The sequence below is a fragment of the Polyodon spathula genome, chromosome 19 (genome assembly GCF_017654505.1).
Source record: "Polyodon spathula isolate WHYD16114869_AA chromosome 19, ASM1765450v1, whole genome shotgun sequence".
NCBI classification, from domain to species: Eukaryota; Metazoa; Chordata; class Actinopteri; order Acipenseriformes; family Polyodontidae; genus Polyodon; species Polyodon spathula.
The window spans coordinates 4,224,452-4,249,422 of record NC_054552.1 but is presented as its reverse complement, the minus strand read 5'-3'; the positions used below and the strand labels follow the sequence as shown (position 1 = coordinate 4,249,422).

Below are 24,971 nucleotides of genomic sequence, written 5' to 3'. Positions count from 1 at the left end.
TGTTTTTATAACCAGGATTCTTAATTTTACTAAACTGAAAAGGAGCATCAGTTTCTTCTGGATTCATAGATAAAGATCCTAAGCTTGTGTAGGGCTTAAAGACTTAAGACAGCAACGTGAGTGAATGGTGCCTATTGTGCAGAAAAGTGTCTCACTCTTGTTTGTCCAGATGACAGATAGGGGTTTAATAACCTAGCGACAGTGGAACCCAAGTGCCTAGCACATTTAGGGTAAATTAAATAAATTAATACAGGAAGCAAGATGCTGCCAAAAAGGAAGTTTTGAGATGGTAAGACTTGAAGTAAAACTTAAAACAACAAATAAGCCCGAAGTGTTTTCATTTATTCTTTGTGACACTTTTTTTTTTTTAATGTAGTTGAAGTAGTCCGACATTCCCGTTTGAATAAGTGAAAAGAGATCTGACCAATAGTATGATGATATTTAATATGATTTTTATTTTTAGCTTACTGAAGTTCTATAACACAAGTTAATTACAACCTGCGCTCATCAGATTAGAGCTGCTCACAATTACTTGCCAGCTGCAGGGTTTCCTTATTTTGTTGATGCGGTTTGTGTTCAAGTAGTTTTTAATGTGATTTGAGCTTTGAAGAAGAATTCTAATTGTAAATGCGTTAAGGCTGTTACTTAAAACAGTCATTGTATTGAAATGAAGGAATTTCCATCTAATTTAACTTTCTTGATTTTTGCCATTTTCGAATTTAGTTGTAATTGTTTGCAGAATAAAACAAGTAATTCTATCCTGTTTTGGTATTTCTTAATGCAGTTCTTTGACACCTAGTGTTAATTCTTTTTTAGTGCATGGCTCCTCATTGTCTCTGGTCTCTAGCACCTCTTCTATCTACTCGACGGTGAGTACAATTTATTTTATTTTTTTTATACCAGTTTGTCCTCTACTCTCTTAACCAGATTACAGTAAATGAACCTGCCAGTAGATTACAGGTATAACATGTAGAGGCGAAATACTGGTGAATTCTCAAGACCACAGATAGAATGCATGTTGCAGGAATGATACATTAATGGTTAGTGGTCTGGTTCTCTATAGCTCTGATTTGATTATGCTCACAGAGTGATTTCTTTACTCTGTACCATTTATCACAGAGGTGGGTAAGAACGAGAATTGTTTTGTGGTCATCTCCCAGCAAAACTGTCATTTCAGAAGATAAGTGAATCCTTATACTCAAGGCCTGACAGTTATGGTTGCAACGTTAATGAGGGACTTTAGTTACTTTTGTTACAGTGATACAACTTGTTCCAGCGTGCAGTAAAAAACAGATAAAGCATTGCTTTCTAATAGCTGAAACCAGGTGCAATTTCATCTAAATTAAATATGCATTAATATGGTTTTCTCTTGGAATTAATTTTTGGTGGATTTATAATATACTTTTTTAAAGGGACGATGCAAGTGATCAGTTGTGTTTGCAGAAGAGAAGTTTGCCAGGTAATGTTTCTGGTGCCTGTATAATCATTTACTGCAAACACAGTTTGGAGGAGCTGTCATTCTGCTCCCACCCATGCAAACTCCAGCCAGTGCATTGGGAATACGCTTTCCTGTCTATATTGCCTGACATTTGGAACCAAGAATTTTCAACTTTAAAATGATAGCCCTGGTCAGGTGCGGTGACATGTGATCCTTTAGCTGAAGCACTGAAAGTTGTGAACAGAGAAATATTTCTATTGGAGTCAAAGAGAAAGAAAAAAGCTGCTTCAGAATGATGACAACAGGCTTTACAGTAGGGCATTTGTTTTAAAAATAATTAATTACAACCACGTTCAATGTTGAAATCAGTGGTTTTACCAGATATGTTCTTTTCTTAATACTGGATTTATAATGTTGGCTAGTGGGCTTTTTGCAAAAGTGTGACAGCATTTTTCACTGCAGAACGTTTTTTATAGTGACTTCGTGCCATAGAATGTGCAGTAATAATTTTTTCAATGCTAAGGAGCTTGAGATGAATTCAACACACAAGCATCATAAAATATCTGCCTTCAAGATTGCCCTTTTTTGTTCAGAGTAGGTGTTGTATACTTTTTATACTTTGTGCCTCATAATAAGTACATGGAAACGACAAAAATAAAAAAAGAAACCTGAATATGCTGTTCTTTTCATGAATGGCAAATAAAGAATAACAGCTAAAGGTGTTTCTGGTAATAGAAATGTTTTTTCTTGCAAGTATTTTCAGATAATTATAAAGAAAGCAGTTGCAGTTGTCAAGTCATGCAGACTTGGACAGCGCGTTGAGAGAGATCCTCGTGTCAATCCTCCAGTTTTCTTTCAAAGTGTCAAAACAATTGTCAGCACAACCAAGCAAAATATTGCGTGCTGCGAAGGTCAATGTGTGCCATGAATGTTTCTCACCTAGTCTCATGTTACGAAGTTCATATCATTAGATATTATAACCACAGCTTTTAGTATAAGTATCAGTTTGTCTTCCTGCTTGCATATTGGTGTCCTATCCAGTTACCAAAGTTGCTTACTTAACAGTCCGCCCACAGCACCCACAAACATTTCTCTTAATTCACTAAACCTCAGCAGGAATTTAATTTAAGAACCATTTCTCTACTTCACTTTAAAGTGTTAATTCTTGCAGTTGATATTTCCTAATATGTTATTATGGGAAAAGTACATGTTCATAGAATGACTGCATTGACAGTGTGTTAACTGTATATTTTTTAAAGACAAGGAGACGCTTGCTCTACACTGGAGGCAGCACAGCTGTGCACAGTTGTATTACTGTGTGTTAGAGAGGAAATGTGGAAGTCAATAAATCTTGTGCCGGCTCTTTTGACTCTAGCGATCTGTCTGAAACGTCTACTCCTAGGAATTACCCTGAGTTTGAACATAGACTCAGCTCTTAACAATTTTATGCAAAGATCTTTCCTGTTTTTGTTTTTTTTTAATGGGAGAATTTGAAGGAATCTGGGTAATAACTTCCCAGCAGGTGCAAAGTTACCCATTATGGTGATTTATATGGTTGGGAATTTTGTTCTTATATGAAGAAATTGATATGAAGTGTTTTGATATTTACACACTGTTCATCTTATGAAACCACTGCCTTCTAATGTTATCAGTATTGTCAGGATTTAAAGGTCACTGTTTTAAAATATGTGTACTATGTGTGTGTGTGTGTGTGTGTGTGTGCGTGTCTATATATATATATATATATATATATATATATATATATATATATATATATATATATATATATATATAACAATGTAATTTATTATTTTTTTTTTTAGCCTGAAGAAAAATCACAGTCAGAGGTAAGATTAGATTATTAAAATTTCTAATATTCATATGCAAAGTTAAATGTGATATTATCTAGAACAGTCAGCCTTGCAGAACTTTATTTATCGAAGCCCATACTTTTTTTTAAAATTATTTTTAGAAAGCATTGCAAATAAATAATTAAATAGTTGGTCATAACTTTAATAAAGTATTGGTTTGACAGTTTTTCTCTCATTCAAGTATAATAACTGTGTTTCAAACTGTTGCTACCCTATTGCTGGTAGCGTGTGGAAATAGCCCCTGTAACATGCTTCATTGTATTATTTTTAGATACGCAAACTGCGTAGAGAACTTGATGCATCACAGGAAAAAGTGTCGGCTCTTACCACTCAGCTAAGTGCTAACGTAAGTACATTCTGCATACTGTACAGATGTGTGTACAATAGTGTATCATGAGAATGGGAATGTGCCATATTGAATGTAAGCTGGCAAGAGTTCCTTGTGATGATCAATATGATATGAACGATTCCTGAGCAATATTTACTTCTTGGAAACTTTTTGGTTACCAGCACATAAGAAAGAAGGCCATTGTCAAAGAGATGCTGGTGTTTAAGATTGTTGCAACAATCACAGTAACTATGCAACAGCTGTGTGTTTCAGAGCAAGGGTTTCCTTAATTAACAACTGCATTTGTCAGTTTCATCCACTACCGTAGAAAAAAGAGCAGAAATCCAAATTCAATCAGAGTTCTTGTTGCTACTTGCGTGGGTTGCTTTCCATGTCTGTCAGTAAAGTTATGCCGGAGAGAAGGCGTTGGTACAGACCTGAAGTGCTGTGAAACCTGATCGGACTTGCTTGGTTACTACATCAAATAAAATGTGGTTAGAAATGAAATGGCAGGTTTTTGTTTAAAGCTTTATTTTCTCTGTTGTTAATTCCGGGTGGATAAAAGTACCTGTAATTTTTATATGAACATGTGTTTTCTTTCTTTTTTTTTTTAACAATAAAAATGCCAGTAAAGCCAAAGAGAGTGGTGGTTGATTGCATGTAGTTCTGATCACACCCAGCACTGTTTACATTGAAAAGCACCAGAAACTAAACGGAGGGGTCCATGACTAGTTGTGGTATGGAAGGCCTTTGCAACGCTGATTTCATGGGCTTCTTAACCTTTCAGTCCTGAATTATTGGAGCTGAAGAACACAAAATGTGAGTTATGTCATTAAAATAGTATACATAGTCTTTTTTTTTTTTTTTAACAGATATTCATACGCCACCGCAGAGTGTGACTTAGAATTCTTGTGAGGTTCCAAATGTGATTTCCAATGGCATATCTTAATATGTGGTGCCAAGATAAAGCGGGACCTTGAGGTTCCGCCAGGACTGAAAGGGATAAAGTGTTGCCCTTAATCTTCATGCTTGTTTTACAGTATGTTTTGACTGGAATCAAGTGCTTTTAAACATTTGCTTTGAAACAAGGGGGACTTGTAAACAGGCTTTGATTAAAAAGTACAAATTCTGTTTGGACTTTTGAGACAGGAAGCGTTGTACAGTTTGTCTTAATTGTAGGACGTTAGAAATGTTTGACGACCTTGACCAGGATACTTTTTAAACTCCTTTATTTAGACTGGAATAAGACTCTCATTGCGAAGCAGTTTTGGCAATTGCAGTTTTTACTGTGAACTTGAATTAGATGAGCTGTAGGGGTAACAGGCTCAGTGCGTCTTACTTAATAAGTTCCAATTGGTTAATATGTAAAATGTGTTATAGGAATCCAGTGTATAGCCTACAGGAAGAAGGTGTTTATAATTGAAACAGGTGCCTATAACACGTAGCTTCTCAGATACTTTGATTAGTCTGCCATAAAGGTCATCTTGTGAATAACAAGAAGATAATTGCTTTGGCATTGTTTACTTTAGGGTGGAATTAAGTTGACCATAGTGGTGTTTAGGTACTGCTTATCATGCAGAAAATGTTTGGGTTTGGAGATTGCTGATGTTGCTAACGACCAGCATTAACGCAGTGCATATCAGTGGAGATATGTGATCATGCTTGCATGGCAGTTCCTATTAGCAATGTACTGTATGAGCAAATTCCTTCACGTTCACACAGACACGATAAGTTTAGTTATCTGCTCTATACTTTTTTTTTTTTTTTCTAAACTCAAACATTTTCAGAGAAAACTTAAAGTATTGCAGGTAAATAATTAAGCAACAGAGTAGCCCCAATGAGAAGCCTTTGCATACAGGACCTGCTTAAAGTGAGCGTGAGGGGAGATAAAGGTGTCGGTGGCATTGTCACTCTATCAACATTCAACCTGGAGTTTCTTTTTAGATTGTGAAAAGTGCTGGCATTGTATCAGTTTGCTTTTGTATGGCCTGTTGGAAGCAATGAAAAGGTCCTGGATAGTGTTTGTGTTTGTTTACTTTAAGTGGGACAAAGATTATACATCTTGCTTGACTGTTGGTTCAGGTACATGCATTTTATAAGGGAGGGGGGTGCTTATTACTCATGATGGATTACAAGTGTCACATTTGTTTTATGGCTCAAAAGTATTTGCATAATGTGCTCTGTTTGTATGGTGCCCTAAATGGTGTATTAAACCCTTTTCATTGTGTTAAGCAATTTTGTAGTAATCCTATGGTTTTTAATGTTGGAGGTGGTGTGCAAAGAAGGGACTGTAGACCTGGTTGTTTGTGAGAATACAGTGTCTTGTAAACAGCTGATGAGTCAGCCAGGTTATTTTGTCTGTGGACAGTCTGAGATAAAGACATTTTTTCACCTTAAAGCATTGCCCTAACCGCAGATCGTTTCTATCAGTCTCTCATTGTCTTAACATGCCTTGGATAACAGGTCCAACTGCTGATTAAATTGATTTTGGTGTTTTTGAGATGAGTACACTTGTTCTTGCGCAATAATAACCTCACACAGCCTCTTGTTAGTGTTTAGTCATGCGCGTTTAGAAGAGTAGCAAGGTAGCAATTGTTTTATTTTTTTTTTATTGCATATTGAAGGGATCAGAGGTTTTTTTTTTTTTTTTTTTTTGGTCAATGAATCTGAATGCTTGTGTTAAGTTCAGAGAAAGTTCAAAGTGATTATTTTGGGATTAGTTGAAATGGTGTCTGTCTGTTGCTGCTAGTTATATATATATATATCATATATATATATATCGAGGCATATATATATATATATATATATATATATATATATATATATATATATTAACACGGCCAAAACTCGCCACGGTTTTGTTGCCCCTGCCCCTTTAAAACCGTAAACCCGACATAAAACTTGGTTCTAAGTGCTTACATGCACGTTTATTAATACAAAATAAACAAAAACAAAAATAAACACAGAGCTCCTTTGGAGCACGAACTACACATTTGCAGGTTTCCTGACGAGCTTGCAGGATGGCTAAGCCATTTCCCTGACACATAACAAACACACAGTTTTAAACACAAATTGGAAACAGTAGGCACAGTTCCTGTTTGCTTACTTTTACGACGCACAGTCGGTCAGTTCGCACAGCAGTTGCCTTGAATGAACTAACTCTCGGGTTTATATGCTCCAGAGAAACAGGTATAGGCAGCTGGCACCAATTTACAAGTATTACCAACTGCCAAAACAATTAACAATTTAGATATAACATAATCAAAACAATTACTGGTAACACAGTGAGGATTTTAACCTTTTAACCTTTATATATACTATAGAGAGAGAGAGAGAGAGAGAGAGACACACACATATCTAATGATTATAATGTTACTACATTGCAAGTGGCATAGAGATTAACGTGTAGCTCCACCTGCACCCAGGAGCATGTCAGTGTCATGTGAGAAAGCTTAAAGGAGGAGCTTCCTCTGACCCTCATGCTTTATGTATAGCTGATCCTCACTGTGTTTTCCTCACTGTGGTTTCTGGCACCTGAAGTGCTTTCCTCATAGCAGAATGTTCTGAAGACTGCCGTGTTTTCGCTCCGGTGCTACAGACAGGTATTTGAGAGTCTGAGATCTGCAAAGGAAGCCGTTTTGTTCCTGAATTTAAGGGATCAGAAGTTACAAGTTAATATATTTTACCAACGTATGTTTTCTGTGCAAAACAGACCTTTGTGATTTTATTCCAAGAAACTTATTGCCAGACTGGAGATCTACTGGCATCTAGTTATCAACACTTTGCCTTTGCTAGTGAATCACCTTATATTGAGTACGCCTTTTGGTGTGATAACATCAAATTGTATGTTCTCAGTCTGACTTGTACTGTTTTGCACAGTATATGAATGGCTTGGAGAGAGAGACTCGGCTCAGATGTTTTTTGAAATTGATCTGAACTAGTCCTTCATGCTGACTTCGGAACTGTCTGGGCTTGGATGTGTTGTTTTTTTTTTTCTTTTTTTTTTGGAGTTTGTGATTTGAAACAGGAGATATTGACCCTACAATAATGTCTGCTGTTAGTCCCTCTAGTAGTCTGGTCAGCACATTGACCTGGCCTAGTCTAAATCAGTACCCCTCTCTGCAGAGGACAAATAGGAAGACTGGACAGTCTTTAAACAATAGCCATAATGGACAAGAAGACAAAAACGTCTGCTTTTACAGTGTGGATCCAGCGATCTGCTCCCATCACAATTTTAATGAGGTAGGGTCTTGAGCGAAGGTGTGTTGCGTTGGATAAAAGAAATGCTTTCAATTTTAAAACTTATTCAAGCTTTTTCTTTTTTTTTTTTATAAGCAGTTCACAATTCTATGCTTTTACCACATATTGTTTCTAGTACAACTTTGAGTCTTGGCACGTCAATAAGACTTGCTCTGAATGCTTTAGTATTAGCTTGACTAATTTAAGCTTGCATACACTTTATTGCTTTCTTTTTTCCCTCCCAATTAGATTTACTGTTGGACCTGAATTTTGATCTGTGTATTCTTGTCGGACTTAAAAATACATGTATAAATTAATTCGTTAATGCCTCATTTACTAACTATTACATTTGTGTCAACTTAAAACGTGTACAGGCAGGTGTTCAAAGCCATTTCCTCCTGTGCAATATTGGCACATTTTTTATCTGAAAAATATGTAATGTTTTTTTAAAAAATAATTAAAAAAAAAAAAAAAATTAAAATAACAATAATAATAATAATAATAATAATAACAAATCAAGGTGCACATTTAAAAGAAACATACAGTGCATATTTTACACTGTAGCATCAGGCTGTATTGTTACCCTGAGAATTCTGTTGTCTGTAAACATGTGGTTGCTTGTGACTTTTTATTAAATTGTGTTTACAAGGAGCTTGAGAGTAAAGCTGGGATGCAATTATCTTTTAATCTGCACATTTTTATCAACATGTAAACATAATGTAGTATTGCTTTCTCAGATAACTGCACTGACCTGTCGTGGAGTGGATATCAGACTGTATCGTACAGCCCACTAGATGATTTTATATATATATATATATATATATATCTTTTTAAAAATTGTGTTGTTTCCTTAACATAGCTTGGTAATTTCTTAACATGTGACCTAAGTTGTTTTTCTGCTATTTCAGCTATTATGTGTGTTGGATTATCAATAGTACAAATTGGTTGGTACAGTACATAACAGAGGTGCTATAGTAACTTTCAATTTGCCAACACACCTTAGTTATAGAGGTGATAGTGTTACATGCATCATGGTGGTTTCTTTGATTTTGCATTTACTGACGTGCATTGACGTAATTCAATATCAGGTAATCTTGAGTACAAGGCATCAGAGGATTGGCTTCACCTTTTTGTTGTGGTTGCAATTTAGTGTTTGAAGCACTTTAAAATCCCTGATTGACTGCAGGTACACTGTTATCTTATCAGACCACCCTCACCTACACACTGTGGCTGGAGTGGGAGATAGAAATGTTAAACAGTATTGTGTACAGCTTGCTAGGACTTCCCGGCAGTCTGTGTACAGTAGATGCGGAGGTGATAAGGCATTGTTTTCATAAATGAATTGTGCTTCGCTAATTTTTACCCCTCGGCTACAAGGTATTATATGTAAGGAATATTACTTGAACATTTTTAAATATTTATATATGTTAATTATGCTGTGCCTAAGTGGATTAATCCACTGAGTGGATTATTTCCCAAGCTTTGTAACTGAGTAAAGTTTTATATTAATTTAGCAAACAAAAAAGGTCTGTCACATAATTGCATAAATATCAAAACTTACAAAGGCAAAGCAGAAAAGCCATTTAATTTGAAGAATAAAAGTCACCCAAAATCCACTTGCCAATTAAAAATAAAAAGTGGGGATTACATCTTGAGGAGCTGCTGTCTCTTAAGATCGATGTGTTTCCATGATGACATGATGCTGTGAAATCGCTCATACCTAAAAGCGGCCTCATAAACTCTGATCATTAAATGTGGGCTGCTGTTGCTGGTTATTATTTTTTTTTTTTTACATCTAGTCCATTTCTTTTATTGAGGTGGATCAGCACTCAATTAACACGGTGAGATAATTGTATGTTGCTACAAATGTCGGTTTCATGGGTAATTGTTCTGTTTGCTGATAGCTAAGAATGTTCATTTATAATGTTTTGCACATGGTTATAAAGTCTGTGTAATTAAATGAAGTTAAATGACTGATGCAGGTTTGTGATTTTGGGGGTTACAAATGATTAACTAGGACCATTGCAAGTTGCGACTGCACACTATGTAGAAATCACAACAGGTCAATTCAATGAATGTATTTTGAGCACTGTATCCTCTTTTTAGTCGTAGTTTCTTTATTACTTTTTTGTGCTTAGCCACAGTATAGTTTTGATTTTGTTTCCAATTTTGCAAAGATGAAAAAAAAAAAAAGAATCTGATTTTAATGCGTGCCATTTCGGATTGTTTTAGAAAACCAGACATCGTTTATGGTTATAAATTCAGACTTGCCTTGTTGCCTGAAACAGTAACGTTCTATACTTGCTTGTACAGACAGCTCCCAATTTAAAATCTTAATGGAAACAAGTCTGTGTTTTTCTGTTGAGAACAATGGCATGCATGCTATATTTTACTTCAGTATTTTTTTTTTCCTTTAGGCAGTACAGATTCAGCACGCTTGCTTGAGTCTTTCATTAATTTTTGAACCAGTGATTTATATGAAAAGCACAAACCTTGCTACGCCCAGACAGGCAATTTGCTGAAGCATTCCAAAAGTTTAACTATATTCAGAAACTCCAAGTATTCTCCAACGTTTCCAGATAAACAAATAAAAAAATCTAGTTAAGAAATAGATAATGAAGCTGTTGCCATTTTATATTTTGCAGGCTCATCTTGTGGCAGCTTTTGAGCAGAGTCTTGGAAACATGACCATCAGGCTGCAGAGTCTGACTATGACTGCAGAACAGAAGGTGACTGCTAAATTGTTAATTGCTCTACAGCAGCACATATATGTACAAATCTGCTTACCTGTAATGTCTGTGCTTGGACAGGAAAAGTTATTGCCATGTCGTGCATTACACTGATGTGCAACTATATTTTTTGTATAGGACTCAGAGCTTAATGAGTTAAGAAAGACTATTGAGTATCTGAAGAAGCAAAATGCTGCTGCCCAGGCTGCCATTAATGGAGTCATCAATACCCCGGAGCTCGCTTGCAAAGGTACGTAGATGCATCTTAATACCTGTGCCATGAACACATCTATGAAGAGTTCAATCAACCCACTGTAAACCCTATGGTCATGCTAGCCCTTTATGAACAGAAAGACCTGGGGTTCTTTTACAGCAGGTGCTGTAGACTGCATATGCAATTTTCTGGCAGAGATGGACGTCTTCTGGTTTACACTTGGGCAAAACCACTGAAATGTCATGCCAATCTGTCTGAACCATAACTAAGGTGTCATTAAGGCTTCCCCTGTTGTTTGCAGCCACGGGCAACGGGACCCCTCAGTCCAATGACCTCCGCATACGCCGACAGCACTCCTCAGACAGCGTGTCCAGTATTAACAGTGCCACCAGCCATTCCAGTGTGGGCAGCAACGTGGAGGTGGACTCCAAGAAGAAGAAGAAGAAGAACTGGGTAATTTGAGAAACTTTGTATAAGAGCTGCCGTCTCGACACAATGAAAAGCAACTGGTGCACCTGGAAACTGGAAATATGTATATTTAGAAATATGACCTGATCGGCATAAGGTTCATAGCAGATAAATGAAATGGTCTAGCCCTATCCCTAACCCACACTAGCTTTAATCCCAAGCCGATGGGGTGCTTTTTGAGCTGGAGATTTAAACATATACATTGCAAGATCATTCGGAAGACCTTTTCAAGATGTTTTCTCAAAGCAGACAAAGCTGTTTAAATTTCCAAACTGAAGTAGCTTTATTACCACAGTAGGGATTCATTAACTATACATACAAGGTCATTCTCTAAAAGGGAAATCGGCTAAGAAAAATCTCTACATAACATATTATATATATATATATATATATATATTAATCTATATAGAATATATATATATATATATATATATATATATATATATATATATATATATATAAAATATGAAATTAGAAAATGTAATATTAAGTGTGTTATTGAATGATAGGTTTGTTCCCTTTTGTATGTTTCTTTCCTGCCATTACATCTATAATCGGCTACTGTATTAACCTTCGGTGTGCTGGCGTAGTGTGCAGTGCTTTAGGATTTTCTTAATAGAGATGATTGTTATGGCCCTTTCAAATTAGTGCATGTTAAAACCTGCTGTTTGTCAGGCAGATGAACCATGAAGCAAAATAAATAGCAGATGCTGTGTGTTGGTGTCTTGCATGGGTCCACCTGTCGTGCTAGCATATATGTTGTGGTGCTATTCCCATCCCTGCTTAATTAGCTAACCACTGCAAAAAAAATACCTTTTTGCTTGAAAATTGTAGACCATTTTAGTTCTGCTGCTGTTTACTTGACATGGCATAATATTAAATGTGTTTTTATTTTGGTGCAAAAACCCAATATAAACCCAGTGCAAGTCAATAGAACAAATGATTCAGTATAGCTGAATGGTTGCGATAGCAGTTTATGCCAAGCTCAACTAATTAAAATCACTGTAAGACCCGAAATAGTTCAAAACGGCTTGGCAAGGGGAGTTGTATTGTCATTCCTGACAGAGAAAATAGTGCTAGTGTGCTGAATTTCCTTTTAATATGCTGTGCTTAATAGCTATATAAATGCATCCTGACTGCATCATAAGCTGTTAGACTGTCTATTAATAAGCTATGTATAACAATAGTGCAGGTAAAACTTATTGAGGCTAGTTTCTATAACCAGAGAAAACAAAGCTACACTTAAAGTATGATTTTGGTTAGCGTGGTATTGTTAGCACTTACGTATGTAAATGTCCAAAACCTTTTTTCTTTGTACTTCTGCTTCATGTGGCAGGTCTACGAGGTAAGGTATATGTTGTTGTACAGTGCTGTACATAACTAACCCAAGCTTTAGCTTGCTAACCCTTGAAACATGTTTCAGGCTACAGTACCCTAGTGTTTCTAAGTAAAAATGCACTTTGCTTTTACCCCTTTTTTTTGCTATATAGTGATGCACAAGTTATAGTAATTGTACCTCCAAGTGTGTATACTGTACATTTTAATCAAATCAATCAGAACTATTACTGTGCAAGAGAGCTTATTTGGGCCCAACTTTTTCATAGACCACCCATATCATTTGTAATCATAACCATGGAAACGAGAAGCCTTCACTGCAACCGTTTTTTTGTTTGTTTTATTATTCTTATTATAAAAGGCCTGGTAGAAACAGTTTTTTGTTTTTTTTGTCGTCCCCCCCCCCCACACTGTTATTTATGTCTTGATGTCTTTTGTGTACTTCCAGTTACGAAGTTCCTTCAAGCAAGCATTTGGCAAGAAGAAGTCTCCCAAGTCAGCTTCCTCACACTCGGACATCGAGGAGATGACTGACTCCTCCCTCCCCTCGTCCCCCAAGCTTCCTCGCGACGGCTCCACGGCCTCTACGCCTCTCTTGAGAACCTCGCACTCCAACTCTCTGTAAGTGATAGTCTGGATCCAGCAAGCTGCCTTGTAAAAATTGGTAAAAAATAAAATTAAAAAATGTCAACCACATAAATGTAAAATGTTTTGCATGTCTCATTTGAGATTAATACACAGTATAAGGTTAGCCTGAAGTAAGAGGCCCATCGTGCAGTTCCTTTCTTGCATTTGTGTCACGTTTCATTGCTGGTTTTGTTTTTTTAAATATAATTAATGTTTTAAATGAAAGTTCCTAGAAGGTTTAATAAATCACTGATTTGTTGTGTGTTTGGACTGTTCTCTTACATTGTAAGTCTAAGTACAGTATAGCCTGTTTAGTTTCTTGTGTTTAATTAAAATTTGTATCCCTTGTCCATTTTTGTAGTGCCTTTTACTCTGACATATATGTAAAACAGATATACAGAAGCTCTGTGAACGGTCATTTCAGGAGTGGTTCGCTGGCTCGGTAAAAGAGGGCAATTCTGCAATATTTATCATTTCAGTCAGTGTGGTGAATGTAATTGGCATGATTGGTAAATGGTGATGCACCTTTTTGTTTAATGTTTACCAGGAATAAAAGTTAATGTACCACAAAATAAACTGCTGGTTATCTGATCGGGCACAGATATTCCTGTATTACACTTTTAATCAAAAATGCTAAACTTTACTATCTGTTTTCCTACATGTAAAAAAAAAAAAAAAAAAAAAAATTGCCATTTCCCCATCATGCCCTTCTTCCACATCCACAGCTGAGTCACATGGGGTGTAGAGCATCACTGAGGGAGAACAGAAATAGTCACTTCAATTTTAACTGGATTACTACCTGTTCACCTGACCAATGATTTGAGCACCAATACAAAGCTGATTTTCTGGGCACTTGTAAATATTATTTTATGAAATTGTTATCTTTTTTTTTTTTTTTTTTTTTAATGGTTATTAGATTAAATAATATCAACCTCCTGTTCACAGTAAGTGTCATATGCAGGTTTTTTGACATAAAACTGTATCCTTATATATATTATATATATATATATATATATATATTATATAAATAGGGAAGTAACTGCAGTCACTAAAGAGGGGTGAATCTGGCTACACAAGTATTTAGCAGAGATTAGTGACCAGTGTAACTCCATGGTACGTGTTTCTCTGTCCTGCACAGTATTTCCGAATGCACAGAGGGTGAGGCTGAGACAGTCATGCAGCTTCGCAGTGAGCTGAGAGACAAGGAGATGAAACTGACTGACATTCGACTGGAGGCCCTTAGCTCAGCTCACCAGCTGGACCAGCTTCGTGAGGCAATGAACAGAATGCAGGTGAGGGCCTCCAGTGTTCTACTGCTGAACACCATGCATACTTCAATCATAGAACGATTGCTCAGGTTCATTTCTAGCCTGTCTCGTTTCAAAGGCGATGGCTTGTCCGCTACCAGCTTCAAATGCTTAACCTCTGTTTTAATTATTTGCAGGGTGAAATTGAAAAGTTGAAAACTGAGAACGATCGATTGAAGTCTGAGAATCAGGGGGTCGGTAGTCGAGCCCCATCCCAGCTCTCCATATCTTCGTCCCCCAGGCAGTCTCTAGGCCTCTCCCAGCACAGCCTCAGTCTCACCGAGTCTACCAGCCTTGGTGAGTTCACTAAAAGAAATGCCATGGGTGACATTCACCAGGCTTGCATACATAAGTGAACACTCGCAGCACTGGGCACTGAAGTGCATGCTGAGTGAATCTGTCACACTGTGCCGATTAAACATTAGAATGCATTCTACAGAAAGCACTTTATACTAAACTCCCATTATCATGTTGTTGGAAAGTGTTATTTTTTATTTTATTGATTTGTTCCCAGATATGCTGTTGGATGACAATGCTGATGGTGGTACAGCTCGTAAAGAGGGCAGACATGTGAAGATAGTTGTGAGCCTGCGAAATGAGATGAAATGGAAGGAGGTGAGATATACTGGAATGTTCCGTTTTATTTAGAGCATTTAGTTTCATGCTTACCAAGTAGCTTGCTCATTTCGACTGTCTCACACCTTTGTATATTCAATTGCAAACGTTTATTCCGCGCAGGAGTATAGACCTCGTCATTTTCTTGTCGGCTGCATCGGAGTCAGTGGGAAAACCAAGTGGGATGTGCTGGACGGGGTTGTCCGTCGCCTTTTCAAGGTAAAGACTCTTATTGTTTTCTGTGTTGAAATAGTAAGAGGAAGGGACATTCACAGTGAAGCGTGTGATACAATTAGGCCACATCTCAAATAACATTAACAGTGACATGCATGCTTTCTCTGGCTGTTTATCATGACGCTTTCCAATGCAACTCCATCAAGGAGCAACTGATGCAGTATATTCTTATGGGATCTCTTCTTCCTCTAGGAGTACATTATCCATGTAGACCCAGTGAGTCAGCTGGGCTTGAACTCCGACAGTGTCCTGGGTTACAGCATTGGGGATATCCATCGCACCACCAGATCTGAGACTCCAGAGCTACTGCCCTGTGGCTACCTAGTAGGGGACAACAACACCATCTCCGTCACCTTGAAAGGTACAGTAAAACACACTGCTTGCTGGCTTAATAAATGGGAATATAGGTGATTTAAATTTAGACTAAAAATTGACTGAAAATTGAAATTCTGTTTTGGAGATAGCATTACCAGATTTCTCCACCAGGTGGTGTCAATGCTATATTTAAGCTAATCACCCCTTTAAAAGTATAACCATTTGAATAGTTTTTGCTTTTACTGATTTTAATACATGCGTTTGATAAAAAATACACAGTTGATTAAATGCGTGCCCCATCAATTGCAGGTATAATCTTATCTTTATGCATCCATCTTTGTATTTTAAATGCACTGTGCATTTTGTGCCAGCTATTTATTTCTAATAAAACGCTACCTTAAGGAAAGTTGTGATTTTATAGCTACGTTTATAGTATCAAGTCTGTGAGAAGTAAAAGAAATATGGCTCTGATCATAGGCAAAGTGTTAAGTTGGAACAGACACGACAAGATGGTGAGCACGATGTTCAAAAACAACTTACTGATATACTGTTAGTCCTCGTACTTCAGCAGTGAGTGTGTAATCCCAGCCCCAGCACATCTTCAGGATACAGTATGGTACAGTACAGTACTCCCTCCTTATTTTGCTATATGGAGGGAGTAGTGTCTATTCATGACTGTATCCCCCTCTATGGGTTATTTGTGAACTGCATCCAAACACAATTTATTTACAAGTTTACAACACATCTGCCTGGAGAGCAGGTGTTGAGAGCACGCTGTGACAGTGTGCCTGTTGTTTTTGTGTGTAGGTATTTCGGAGCACAGCCAGGACTGCTTGGTGTTCGAGACCCTGATCCCGAAGCCCATGCTGCTGAGATACGTCTCCCTCCTTTCGGAGCACCGGCGCATTATCCTGTCTGGACCCAGCGGAACTGGGAAGACTTATTTGGCCAATCGGCTAGCAGAGTATGTTGTGCTGAAAGAAGGCAGAGAGGTCTCTGATGGGGTCATTGCCACCTTCAACGTGGACCACAAGTCCAGCAAGGTGAGCAGAGTCCAGCAGACCAAATAAAAATAAATAGGTTTGAAAGGAGGTGTAACTGCAGCTGAAGAAGTGCTTTTGAAACATCTTGAAACTTCCTGAAATAAATGATTTGTTAATCATTTAAACCTTGTGTGTACATACCCCCCAAAAAACTATATATAAAATATATATATATATATATATATATATATATATATATATATATACATACATACATACATACATACATACATACATACATACATACATACATACAGGGTGATTAGAAAGTAAGTTTACCACATCAACACACCATATCGTTGCTCACCCTGTGTATAATATAAGATTTAAAAGTGATGAGTAAGTTTGCAGCAACAGTTTGTGCTCTTTTTATCTTTACTGACCTGACAAATGCTCTTTTGTTTGGCCTGTCCTTAAGGAATTGCGTCAGTACCTCTCCAGCCTGGCTGAGCAGTGTAACAGTGAGAGCAGTGCGGTGGGCATGCCCCTGGTTATTATTCTGGATAACCTGCACCATGTCAGCTCTCTCGGAGAGATCTTCAACGGGCTTCTTAACTGCAAGTACCACCGCTGGTGAGCATGGACTGCTTTCATACCTTTTCAAAGAAGGAAATGCAGTAACAATAGCATGGAATAATTACTGTAAAAAAGGATGAACAATTTGTAGTTTGTTAGATATTTCATCCATAAGGAGTTATTCCCAAACTGCTTTTCAGCTGTTTCTGGCATTAAGTGGCTACAAGCTTTTTAACCTATTTTTTTACAGTGCTCTTACATTTGTTTGTAACTATTTCAATGTTTGTTCTGACAGCCCTTACATTATTGGCACGATGAATCAAGCAACATCTTCAACACCAAACCTCCAGCTTCATCATAATTTCAGGTAATGTTTTCACCTATGATGTAAAAATCTGATCAAAGGTAAATAAAACTAGAATTACTTGCAGTAATGCTGTTTTTCCACTAGGTGGCAGTTTTGTTAGATTCATTCAACATCTTCGGCTGTTTATTTGGTGGTTAAATCTCGACAATATTGCATAGCAGCACTTATGCCTTTATCGGTGTTCTTGGCCTAGCAATGGAGACAGCAATACAGCTCCTCACAGCTTAGAGAATACATGGCATAGAAACTTGCTCTAGACCACAGGGTCCATGTTGTGTCTAATCGTTTTGTTTTCTAATCTCAGGTGGGTGTTGTGTGCCAACCACACTGAGCCTGTGAAAGGCTTCCTGGGACGTTTCTTGAGAAGAAAACTGATTGAAACAGAGATCAGCAGCAGGATGAGAAACACAGAGCTGGTAAAAATCATCGACTGGATTCCTAAAGTCTGGCAACATCTCAACAAGTTCCTGGAAGCACACAGCTCCTCTGATGTTACGATCGGTGAGCCATTTCTTCTCAATGTTATTCAGTGTTTCAGCGGTTTGAGAGAGTTATTTATTTATATACAGGCTTCCTTTTATTTGTAGAAGATCTTGAGTTTGTACTGTGACGGGAATTGGTTAGATGTAAATTTGTTTTCACTAGGTCCCCGATTGTTCCTGTCTTGCCCAGTTGACGTGGCTGGTTCGCGTGTGTGGTTCACTGACCTGTGGAACTACTCGATAATTCCCTACATGTTGGAGGCAGTCCGGGAGGGACTTCAGGTAGGAGCTCCTGCTCACGTTTATGCGTTGAACTGCTGGACTGCTTTCTGCTTGTCTCCAATTAATTTAAACTTTTCATTGAAGGAGGTCCTGAAGAAATGCAGTCAAGCTTGAGGTCTTTCTTGTAGTCAAGGTGAAATAGGTTTGACTGTGGAGCAATCCCTTGGTGATTTGACACTGAACCAATGCTGAAGTTCTTTCTGTGTTTGTCACAGCTGTATGGTCGAAGAGCTCCCTGGGAGGACCCTGCTAAATGGGTGATGGATACCTACCCCTGGGCTGCCAGCCCACAGCAACATGAGTGGCCTCCTCTGCTTCAACTGAGACCTGAGGACGTTGGCTTTGATGGATACACTGTGGCACGGGAGGGATGTTCCAGCAAACAGGTTCCACAGAGTGACGCAGAAGGAGATCCGCTGGTGAGTGCTGTCATCGGAATTGGGAAATCACCTGCTTTAAAGGGGGGAGTTCAAGAAATTTGCCAGTAGATGGCAGATGCGTAACAGTAGTGTTTCTGTGTGCAGTAGCGTTTCCATTCATTTATATTTGTCAACATTTTTCTTTTTGTAAGAAGTCATACAAATGTAACCATGCCTCTTGTACATACATTAATAACACTGTCAATGTGGATTTCATTTTCAGATGAATATGCTGATGAGGCTCCAAGAAGCGGCCAACTACTCCAGCCCCCAGAGTTACGACAGCGACTCCAATAGCAACAGTCACCATGACGACATCTTGGATTCATCACTGGAGTCCACATTGTGATCAAGGGCTCCAATTGATGTACAACGGGTTTCTGTTTTCCTTTTAACAATACTGGAAAAAAAAAAAAAAAAATGGAATGTGACTGCTTGTGTTTTAAACTGTGCATCTTTATAATAATCACATTTATTGTGATCACGGGTGCAGGCAACCCAGAGGACAAGAGTCTTTTCTAGTGTATAAAAAAACAGAGAAAAACAAAAAAAACTGCACTATTTTATTTTTACAGTGTATTTGCTAAAGGCTTTTAAAAGCCAAGTTGTGAAATGTTAAATGTATTTGAATTCATGTGCAAAAATGATGGCATTCTGAAGCTGTGCAACAAGCATTGTGCCGTGTGCTGGCCAACAAGAACATTTCTTGCCTATGTTGCTGTGAACCAAACGACCAGTGAAGGATGGACTTTTCCATCCAGCTTTATCAGTGCTTTCCTGAGCTGCAGGTGGTTATGGTGCTATATGGTGCTTGCCTTGAAATGTATTCTAGGTCAGGCTGCAAGAAAAAAAAACACACTTCTTGCAAACCCAGGAGCTTGGTGACTAACCAGTCTTAGTCAACTCAACTGCAAGGACGGTACGGGGACTGTTATTATAGACCTAATGTCTATAACAACAGCAGTCCTATACTGGAGCCACATTTATCCTAGTCCCAAGTGTTGTAGAAATGAGCATTCGTTCCACAGGGTAGGACATATTTAAATTCAGAAAGAGGAGGTTTATAAAAGCTTGCTTTGGTAAACTCTTGGAAGTAAGCAAAACCTCAAAAACGCTACAAATCTGTTACAAATCCAAAAATGGTTTACATGAATATTCACAAGAAAAAAAGAAAAAATATATATTTTATTTGAATTAACAACTACTGTACTATTGTTTTACTTTTCGACTATATATTAAAACCCTTCAAGGTGGTTCACGAAGTCAATTCAGCTGTTTTTAAATCAGTACGAATTGTATAACGTCAGTAATGCAACTTCTTGAGACGCGTGAGCTGAAAATGGCTTTCTGTATATCTCCTCGAAGTACACATGCATCAGAACACCTCAACCAGTGTGGCAGCAATCACACTGGGGGATACAGCTGCATGCAACCAGACCTCAGTGCATTCCCTCCACTAACCTGTACAAGCTTTTGTGAACATCTTTTTGGTGCTGAACTTTCAAACGATGCCTTACTTAATTTTGTAATAATTGTGCTAGCGTGCATTTGTGCTATTTTTTACATTCTGAAACAGGTATAAGTGTTCCTGTCCTAAACTTTAAGGTCATAGGTTTGCGGCTGCAAAGTTATTTTTGATATCAGGTGCTGGCTTCTTGACAATTAGGAGGAAATGAGATCAGTGTTTTCAGGTTCACGTGACTTGCAGCTAGTTGTCACACTGGGGACTAACTTGCTGTACATAAATAAAGAAATATCATCACTGCAGAAACAAACAAAGAAAACAAAAGGATATTCTTTAAAGTATATGTTACTGAATAAAGCCAACTTATGGAACAAATAGTTGAGCTTGGTGCTTAGTCGTTGTCTCCTTTTAAAGAGGTACATTTTTTTGTTATCCTTTTTGGCTTAAGTGTTTTTTTTTTTTTTTTTTTTTTGTACCTCATGAATAAGGCTACGATTGTCACGGAAATCATGACTATGAATAATTTGAATCGTGAGTGAGCTGTTTTCTATAAAGACAGAGGAACAAATTAATCAGAGAACAGGAGTTTACCGACAGATTTTCTTACAACGTGCTGTTTCAGAATCGTGGAAAACTCAGGTGCAGACAGCTGTAAAAGCTGTGCAGCTTCACTATTTGCTATACGAAGGACTCATCTTTGTTCATACTTTAAATAGATAATTTGCTAAGTTGGATAAATTTACATTTAAGTAAAAATATCAAAATCGACGTTGTTGGTGCGTTTGTCCTCTCAACCAACAGAGAATTTCAAACATTAATTACAGAGATGCGGGTATGGGACAGTGAGATTTTTTAGGCATTTCAGAATGACCAGTGAAAGGTTTGACTACCTGTTATTAAGGCTGTACGCCTTTCCAAAAAAGACGCAAGTCTCAAGATTGTAGCCAAGTAATTCCGATTTGTCACTCAGACCTTCAACTCTGACCAGAAATGATGGTGGAGTCTGAAGTATGTACTGTAAGTTTTGTACTCCCTAAAATAACATTTAAACTTGTCAGTGGTCAAAAGCAAAAGCCTTTATGTTATTGGTTTTGGTGTAAAAGCTTTGTGTGTATGTTGATGTAGATAGAACTACATTATTTGGTGACCTTTCGGTGAATTCTTGTTTTTTTTTGCCGCACCTCGTCCGTGAAATGTACAAAAAAAAAAATACCATGACAAAATCGTAGCCTTGCTGAACACCTGGTGTCATCACTGTGTTGAGTTTATTTTTTAACCAATGGAAATATGTCACCATGAAAAGTCATGAAAATGAATGTTTGTGATGCTTTATTTGAAGTTCATTCAAACATATGGATTGGTTAGGTCAAATGTGACTTGGTTGTGATTTTTAAAATAAATACAGAGGAAGAGGAAAACAAATTGTGTTGCATAGCAAAGTAATACATTACTGTAGTGCGTAATCTTGACATGTGATTGGCTGTGGTGCTTATCATGCATTTAACCACATCGGCTTTGTAAGAATAAATAATGTATAAATGCCTGCTGAAGTGGCTGATGAAAACCTATACAGATTTAAAACAAAAACATAAACCCAAGGTAAATCATTGTTCAGATTTGAAGGCTGCAGTATTTTTGTTTTTAAATGCTTCCATTTCATTTTCTCTGTTACTTTGTTCAGTTTGAGTGTTCTTGGTTAACAATGCTATGCAACATTCATCTTGAATTTTAAATGGGAGCCAAATAAGTTTCCTATTGTTTTAAGAACTGCCAAGAATTGTACAGGGCGTATATAGACCTGTGAATAACTGTCTGTATTTTTAAATAGAGCTTTTTTCTGTAAATTTGAGGAAATGTTTGTTCATTACTGTCAAGCACTGCAATGAAGTGTTCTCCTTGTGAGTATCTTTTTTTTTCACAAAGTCTGGTTGTTGAGATTTTATGGAAGGTTGTTGTTGAATCTAGTTGTTAAAAGTGGAACAGTTTGTTCATGAATGCATTCTGTATGATGTACATTTTTTTTGTAACATAGATATGTAAATATTTGATTACAGTGCTGCATTTTGATGACTTTTTTTAGCCATTTTTAAAAAGAACTAGGGAATGATGATTTTGTGTTGTCATTTAAGTCTGTTCAAGATCATGTTACTCCTCATTCAAGAATAAATATGATCACTGTACCCGTCTTAAATTATTCATGATGATTCAATAAAATGAATGCTTATTTATTAAATGCTGTGCTGAAAGTTAATGATAGCGGAATTATCTTGGTAATAAAAATAAAATGACTGAAATAACGCAAACAAATTCCTTTGAGGATTATTATTATTATTATTATTATTATTATATAATGATGTATTTTGTATATGGGTATGTGTAATTTTATCAAAGTCCTACTGTTCAATACATTTGATTTGGTAGCAAGACGTAATACATATTGCCACAAGGTGGCAGGAGAGATCATATTTTAGTACTGCACTTTCTCAGTCAAGAAAATAGAAAACTCAGATTTACACGTCTGTCGATGAGAATATAAACTAGCTGTATTTATGTAATTGCTGGCATGATCTCATTGGATAATTTACCTGTATAGTACGCATCGGACTGGATACAATTAAGTATAAATTACAATACAACAAAGAAAACTTTGAGAAAACGTCGCAGGTGGAATCTTCAGCTTTGTTTTCTTTATAAGCATTTGTCTCAAATGCTTATGACTTTTAACCAAATTCAGTGGTCTTAATTTAACAAACTCTTGTGTGTTTTGAATGTTTATTGGTATAACACAAAATACAGTGACGTCGTTTTTCTTGTGTTGTATCTGTCTTTGTGTTTGTCTGTATTGGGATGTGTTTGTTTGTTCTTGGAAGGGTCAAGTTATTTGAACAAAATAATACTGGACCGCTTGAAAATTAAAGATGGCATTAGGCAATGTCTATTGGACACTCAAGTGGAAGAAAGAATGGTAACATCCATTCAGGAATTACTACACTATTGACCGGGGTTACACAATAGTAGGGTTCGCTTATATATAAAATATACAGGCAAGTTATAATTTATGGTACGAGGTGTTGTCATGTAAGTAGACAGTTTGGTAGCCATGTATAGTTAGATATATATATATATATATATATATATATATATATATATTCTATATATATATATTATATATATTATATATATATATATAATATGACATCTAAATGCTGGACGGAACTTTTTGATTCTTGCCTCTGCCATTGCACGATTAGTGCATGCGCACATCAGAATTCCATTAGAAAATGCCTATGCGCGCTCTGAATTACGACCAATTACAGTAAGTCCACAGAAATCTAAATAAAATTAAGCAGGCAAGTAGATAATTACGTTCATATTGGATGTGTATTGTGTCATAAATGTTGAAGCAGACTTTTCATTCAAAAATAATATTTTAGGCCTATTGCCGTTAAAAGGAATCACAGTAATCTTGAATTCACCAATATAATTATCTGCAAAACATGAGTCAATTAACCAAACGCGTGTTTCCCTAATTAACACAGATGAGCTTTGTAGAAGCTACCCGCGCTAAATATATTGTTTATTGTTCTTTTAAAAACAAAGCATTTGGTTAGTTTCAAAGACACTACAATCTTTACAATTGCAACGTAGCAGTTGTAAAGGCGAAAGGTCACAAAGACGTTGTAAAATCGATTCATTGGATTTAGATTAACGAGGCCACTAGATGAAGTGCTGCTGCCAGTCTGTGTTTTCTGTAGGTAAGTAATTAGCCGTAGAAGATAAAGGGGACGTGTCACAAAAAAAGCCGGGCATTGTGGTTTACAGAAAAATAAGTTCAAATTCTGACTAAGTATACTGCAAGATATTTTCCAGTAATCATGCATTTATCAGAAAACACGTTTTAAAACATAGGCAGTTAAAAAAAAGTAGGTCATATTAGAAATGTGTGTGTGTGTGTGTGTGTGTGTGTGTATATATATATATATATATATATATATATATATATATATATATATTTCTATAAGTAAAAAATGCTATATATTCCGTATATAAAAATATAAAGTTCTATCAAACATTTTCTTTTTACTATATCCCATTGTTAGTCCTGTCAAACCTCTTCGAGCTGTAACTTGAACACCACGCAGCTCAGAGCCACTACAGGGATAGATCTGGAATCTGTGCAGTTTTGCCCCAATTTTTTAATCAATAATATAACGCTAGTAATAATAATAATAATAATAATAATAATAATAATAATAATAATAGTAAAAACGTTCACTATATGTGTTGATAGTTTGATAACAGGTAAGTTTAGTTTGCGTTGTGTCTCGGTCATTTTCTAACTTTAAAAAGTTGTGTTCCCTTCAGAAACGCCGCCAGTAGAGTTTAGCCACGCCTGTCAGAATTTGGAAGGTAAAGTAATTTTTTTTTTTCCTTCCCCACAAAACCAAAACACTTTTTTCAGGTCGGCGAGAATGCTGGTGTAATTAATTTGCCTCATCGCACTGTGCCGGAAAACTGGACGGTTCTATTGTTGCCGTCTAGCGCACTGCAACTGCGCAAACAAAAACTGGGGCATGCCTCCCAGACACGAATAAAGAATAACTGATAAGCAGGCTACTAAAACAACTCATTTGTGCGAATCGAACATGCGCTTTAAGTTTAAATCGCATAGGTATA

The 24,971-nt window shown here is 36.9% G+C and overlaps 1 protein-coding gene across 6 annotated transcripts in view; it reads left to right on the top strand.

Annotated features, from left to right (window-relative positions):
* LOC121294475 (neuron navigator 2-like) overlaps positions 1–20,669 on the top strand; it is a 106,733-nt gene extending 86,064 nt beyond the window's left edge. For all 6 annotated transcript variants that reach the window (XM_041218196.1, XM_041218200.1, XM_041218195.1 and 3 more), the window contains 19 exons: positions 817–869; positions 3,262–3,285; positions 3,581–3,655; positions 10,522–10,605; positions 10,744–10,855; positions 11,121–11,272; positions 13,071–13,243; positions 14,388–14,541; positions 14,694–14,853; positions 15,071–15,171; positions 15,295–15,390; positions 15,598–15,766; positions 16,528–16,763; positions 17,182–17,336; positions 17,575–17,646; positions 17,951–18,147; positions 18,292–18,410; positions 18,626–18,829; positions 19,053–20,669. In XM_041218196.1, the coding sequence (XP_041074130.1) occupies positions 817–869; positions 3,262–3,285; positions 3,581–3,655; positions 10,522–10,605; positions 10,744–10,855; positions 11,121–11,272; positions 13,071–13,243; positions 14,388–14,541; positions 14,694–14,853; positions 15,071–15,171; positions 15,295–15,390; positions 15,598–15,766; positions 16,528–16,763; positions 17,182–17,336; positions 17,575–17,646; positions 17,951–18,147; positions 18,292–18,410; positions 18,626–18,829; positions 19,053–19,178 (2,462 nt within the window). In that variant the 3' untranslated portion in view covers positions 19,179–20,669. The remainder of the gene's footprint in view (positions 1–816; positions 870–3,261; positions 3,286–3,580; positions 3,656–10,521; positions 10,606–10,743; positions 10,856–11,120; positions 11,273–13,070; positions 13,244–14,387; positions 14,542–14,693; positions 14,854–15,070; positions 15,172–15,294; positions 15,391–15,597; positions 15,767–16,527; positions 16,764–17,181; positions 17,337–17,574; positions 17,647–17,950; positions 18,148–18,291; positions 18,411–18,625; positions 18,830–19,052) is intronic.
* The last annotated feature ends 4,302 nt before the right edge of the window (positions 20,670–24,971 follow it).